This window comes from Myotis davidii, unplaced genomic scaffold, assembly GCF_000327345.1.
Source record: "Myotis davidii unplaced genomic scaffold, ASM32734v1 scaffold889, whole genome shotgun sequence".
Taxonomy (NCBI): domain Eukaryota; kingdom Metazoa; phylum Chordata; class Mammalia; order Chiroptera; family Vespertilionidae; genus Myotis; species Myotis davidii.
In genome coordinates this window covers 671,181-676,334 of record NW_006299519.1, presented here as the reverse complement: position 1 = coordinate 676,334, position 5,154 = coordinate 671,181, and the positions used below count along the sequence as shown (strand labels likewise).

The 5,154-nt window shown below is 38.4% G+C and overlaps 1 protein-coding gene across 2 annotated transcripts in view; it reads right to left on the bottom strand.

The window, feature by feature from the left end:
- Nucleotides 1-5,154, bottom strand: part of ASB11 (ankyrin repeat and SOCS box containing 11) — a 27,231-nt gene that overhangs the window by 1,479 nt on the left and 20,598 nt on the right. For both annotated transcript variants that reach the window (XM_006775218.2, XM_006775220.2), the window contains exons 5-6: nt 3,639-3,773; nt 1,503-1,694 (exon numbers count right to left, since the gene is read on the bottom strand). In XM_006775218.2, coding sequence (XP_006775281.1) covers nt 1,503-1,694; nt 3,639-3,773 — 327 coding nt within the window. The remainder of the gene's footprint in view (nt 1-1,502; nt 1,695-3,638; nt 3,774-5,154) is intronic.

Sequence of the window (5,154 nt, the reverse complement as noted above, 5' to 3'; positions counted from 1 at the left end):
ATCTAAGTCCCCTTATTGTGAAGACTATAATAACTCATGAGCTTGTACCTCTCAATCAGTTTTTAGTAAGTATGCCTTTAAATGCGGATGGTTGAGGACAGCTAGACATTTGAGGAAAGTATCTAATAGGTGAGAGAACAAAATAAACAGTAAAAAATAAATTTAAAAAAGGAAAAGAAAGTTGAGAATGAACAGAAACTATTCAAGGAGAAGACAAAATTCCAAGAAACTATCATTAAAATCCTCAGAAGTGACAGAATGTATTAGACCTAAGACTTGGAAACAGCCTAAGTGCCCATCAGCAGATGAGTGGATTAAAAACGGTGGAATGTCTATACAATGGAATACTACGCTGCTATAAAAAAGAAGGACCGTTTACCATGTGCAACAGAATGGATGGACCTGGAGAACATTATGCTAAGTGAAATAAGCCAGTCAGAGAAAGATAACTATCACATGACCTCACTCATTTGTGGAATATAATGAACAACATAAACTGATGAACAAAAATAGGTCCAGAAACAAAGAAACACCGAACAGACCATCCAACATCAGAGGTTGGTTGATAAGAGATCAACCAAAGGACTTGTATGCATGCATATTAGCATAACCAATGGACAGGGACACTGGGGCAGTGGAGGCTTGTCCTGGGGGGTGGGAGTGGCCAGGGAGGGGTCGGTTAGGGGAAAAGAAGACATATGTAATACTTTGAACAATAAAAAAGAAGAAAAAAGAATGAGGCTGACCAGAGGCAAGTTAGAAATGAGGCATGTGGTCTAAAGGGAATTTGCTTTATTCATGTACCACATGTGCTAATGGATATGAGCTGAGGAGAAAATGCAAATAGAAGCACTGAGCATGCAAGACCCTGAGACAGAACTTCAGAGCAAGGGAAAACAGCCAAGTGGATGTCAGGAGGAAACCCAGTCTATATGGTCACAGATGCTGTATCAGGAGATATGCGGGATGCCTGGAACTCAGGGTCCTCCTGTATTGTCTGGCTCTAGCTTCCCAGAAGGTGGTGGTGCCTGAGTCCTGACTCACACTTGGAGGGCCCCCCATTTTCACAAGGAGATCAGGATAAAGAACCCAGCTCATTAAGACCCCGTTATAACCTGATCCTTTGTCTCATGGAGTCATCATGCCTCTGACATTAAGCAGCTATGAGTCCTAAGGGCAAGTAAACTAATGAGAGTCCAAAATATGGTTGAGTAGGATGAATAAGCTTTGCATTGGAATACTAGTTATACAGGGGCATTTGTAACATCCCATTACTCTGTAACCTGACTCTGTCAATAAAGATGTAAATGCCCTTTGGTTATAAGTGAATACATACAGCATATAAAATCCCCCCTCAGCGATGCTAGGACTTTCTACCTCCTACATGTCACATCCAATCAAAAAAAGAAGAGGGAAAAGGTAAGAAAGCCTAGAGACTAGATAGAAAGGAGAGAGAGCAGATGCACTTAAGGAAGAGAAATGGACACACAGCCATTCCTTACCTTCCCAGAGCAGGAGCGCCTGCTCCACTCTGCTTTTCGGGGCCGCCAGATCAAGTGCACTTTTTCCCTGAGCATTTCTGCACTTCAGGTTAGCCCCATAGTCTACCAGCAGGTGGATGACTTCCACACTGGACTGCTTCGCTGCAGCATGGAGAGGGGTGTCCAGCCATTGGCCGTGGTCAACACTGGCTCCTTAACAAAGCAGATGGCCACGATTTAACAATAAATGTTAGATGTAGAAACACAATGAGCCTAAAATATAGTTGCTGCATAAAGACATCTTAAATACCATGACAGTTTGACAAATATTTAAAAATGTGACGTAAACCTAGAACCTCAGCAATGCCTATTAAGACTGTTTCAAAATATTTTGAAGAGCCCAGCCAGCGTGGCTCAATGGTTGAGTGTCTACCTATGGAGGTCATGGTTAAATTCCCAGTGCCCAGGTGCAGGCTTGATTCCCAGTAGTGGGTGTGCAGGAGGTAGCCAATCAATGATTCTTTCTCATCATTGATGTCTCTATCTCTCTCTCCCTCTCTGAAATCAATAAAAATGTATTTTAAAATATTTTGATGAGAAAAGTGAATTAAAATATTTTAGTCATTTAAAATATTTTACTTACTCTTCCATATGAACTTTTTGACATATAAAATTAAATATTTGAAACTCCTTTTACATAGAATTATTTTCTTTTTGGCAGAGAATAAAGCTAAGTTTATCTAGTAATTATATTATTCAGAGTTCACAAATAATATTTTGGAACTATGGAGTAGTATATGATGGCAGATAAAAAGAAAACACAAAAAATCTTGGAGAGAAAAATTCTTATTTAAAGGCTCTTACTACAATTTCCACCTTTGTGTCAATGGCCAAGTTTGGTAAATCTGTAAACAAATAATAGTTTCAAGACATTTTACTTTTACCTAGTCTCTCAGTTTCTGCACATGCCTTTTTTTATTTTTTTAAATATATTTTATTGATTTTTTTACAGAGAAGAAGGGAGAGGGCTAGAGAGTTAGAAATATCGATGAGAGAGAAACATCGATCAGCTGCCTCCTGCACACTCCCTACTGGGGATGTGCCTGCAACCAAGGTACATGCCCTTGACCGGAATCGAACCTGGGACCCTTAAGTCCGCAGGCCGATGTTCTATCCACTGAGCCAAACCGGTTTGGGCTCTGCACATGCCTTTAGATTTAAAAATATTACTTCCTCAGTCAGGTGGCTCAGTTGGTTGGAGCATCGTCCAGTACACCAAAAGGTTGGGGGTTTGATCACCAGTCAGGGCGAAAAGGGAAGGCAACTGATCTATCAATGTTTCTCCCTTTCTCCCTTCCTGTCTCTCTCTAAAATAAATAAACATATTCTCAGGTGAGAATTAAAAAATCATTACTAGCCTGGAATGGTGTGGCCCAGTTGGTTAAGCATCATCGCATGCACAGAAAGGTCACCAGTTTGATCCCTGGTCAGAGCACATGCCCAGGTTGCAGGTTTGATTCCAGATCAGGGTGCATGCAGGGGGCAACTGATTGATGTTTCTCTCTCAATCAATATTTCTCTCTCTCTCCCTCTCCCTTCTTCTCTCTAAAAAAAATCAATAAAAACATATTTTTTACAAATCACTAAATAAGCAGGATTGATCGTAAGTAGTCTATGGCAAATGTCTGTTGTTTTTACTATCCAGAATCTTCATGGTAACCACACTTAGATTTCCCCTGGGGAACCATCCTCATGATTCCTAGTTCATATGTTACAAATGAAGCCCAGCAACTGCAGTGTAGACTGAAATCTAGGGATAAGCCAATCAGTGTTGTATTGTATTCCCTTGGCCACCATAATTGGTTCAGACAAGAGTATGTGATTCAAAAAGAGCCAATGAAATACAATCGCTTTTTCCCCTGGGATTTAAATGGGAAAAAGACTTATACTCTCTTGAGACCACCAAGGAGACCCATACCAATTAAACAGAACGAATATCAGAGGAAGCAGAGTTAAAAAACACAGATACTCATTCTCTGGAGTTCTGTTTTAAGCATTCAAACAAATGCTGCCAGATTTTGTCCAGTCTGACAAGAACTTTGTCTTGGAAGTCCATGGTTAATAGGTTCTTTTCATGACAAGATTTCTGGAAGTTACCTAATTCTAGAAGTTTCTTCACACAATCTACCCGTTGGTGGGTGCAGGCCACATACAGGGGAGTTCCAAGCTGAGGCACTTCCTGATCAATATTCACGTTATTTGCCAGCAGAATCTCCATGCACTCTCTATGACCTGGTGGAACATAAGATAAACCTCACACGAGTAAAAAAACCCAACAACATATATTGACCATCCACAGAATTAAAGGATTGCTTATCTGGAATGAGCTTTAGAAATAATAGATGTTTTTAAGCAGGAAAAAAATTTTTGAAGATCTTAGAAACCTCCAAAACTAAACTATTAGAAAGAGAAGCATGCCTATCCCCCCCCCCCCACCCCCATGTAATTCCTCTTTGCAGCCTTTGAGGTAGCTCCAACTAAACTAGGGGCTCCAAGGAGCAGAGCTGAAATCCTCTGGAATTAAGACAGCTGTTTACAAATAGAGGCTACAAGACCAAGAGGGGTAAATGACTCATCCTAGTATTACTCTGAAAAGCCAGGGCTCAAATCCAAGTCAAGCCCCGATCCCTCTCCATTACAAATCTCTCATTCACTTCTTCATCCATGCATGCAAGGTTGGGTATGACTGCACCATGTAGTAAAATCTCCTTATTTTGGTTAACCTGGAAGATACCTATGAAAATTAATTAAAATGTACTTCCAAATTCAAGAACTTTGTACAAGTACTCTCCTAACAGAGTTTTCCCACTGAACTGATAAACATGGTTAATCTGCAGCATATGAATGATTTTTTCAGGAGCAAATGTTTTTTCTCTTTGAAAATTTAAATGTTTCATTTTTAAAAATTTTATCATTGCTGATTAACTTAACCAAGATTTTCTTTACAAATAACGTAAAATTAAGTTTCACCTCAAACCTGCTTGATTTATCACAAATTCTGAGTTATGTGTAAATATGCATTAAAAATGTACAGATAAGGATTCTGTGGATTCAAACTATTTACTTGTTCACATAAGTAAATATTATACCTGGATGATAACATCAATATATCAAAGTATTGTCCCATACTGACCAAGCTTGTTCATAGAGGTTTAAAGCTGTTAAGAATCTAGAAATAATATCTAATCAGTACCTAAACCTGGCTGGTAAATACAGGATATCTAATAAACATCGTTGAATAATTCTATCCTTTTTTGCAGAAGAAACTGAGCCTAGTTTGAGTTAATTTAAGTAATCTCAGGACGTTTTAAAAAATGAATAAAGTGCATAAGTCAAATGATTATCACTACTGTAACAATATCTAAAAGTGAACTTGCTATTCATCTTTCCACTCTGTGGACATTGGTCCCTAACATACAGGAAAAAATATGAAGAGACATAGATACCAAGCACAACATATGTAACCATTTAAGCACTGCAGAATTATTTAAGTAATTCAAATCATTCCCAATAGTAATCTATTTTTAAATATTTAGATGAAATGCAAAGAATCGATTAATTTTTACTTCAAATCAATATTTAAAAATTTTAAAGACTTTTATATCATTTCCAA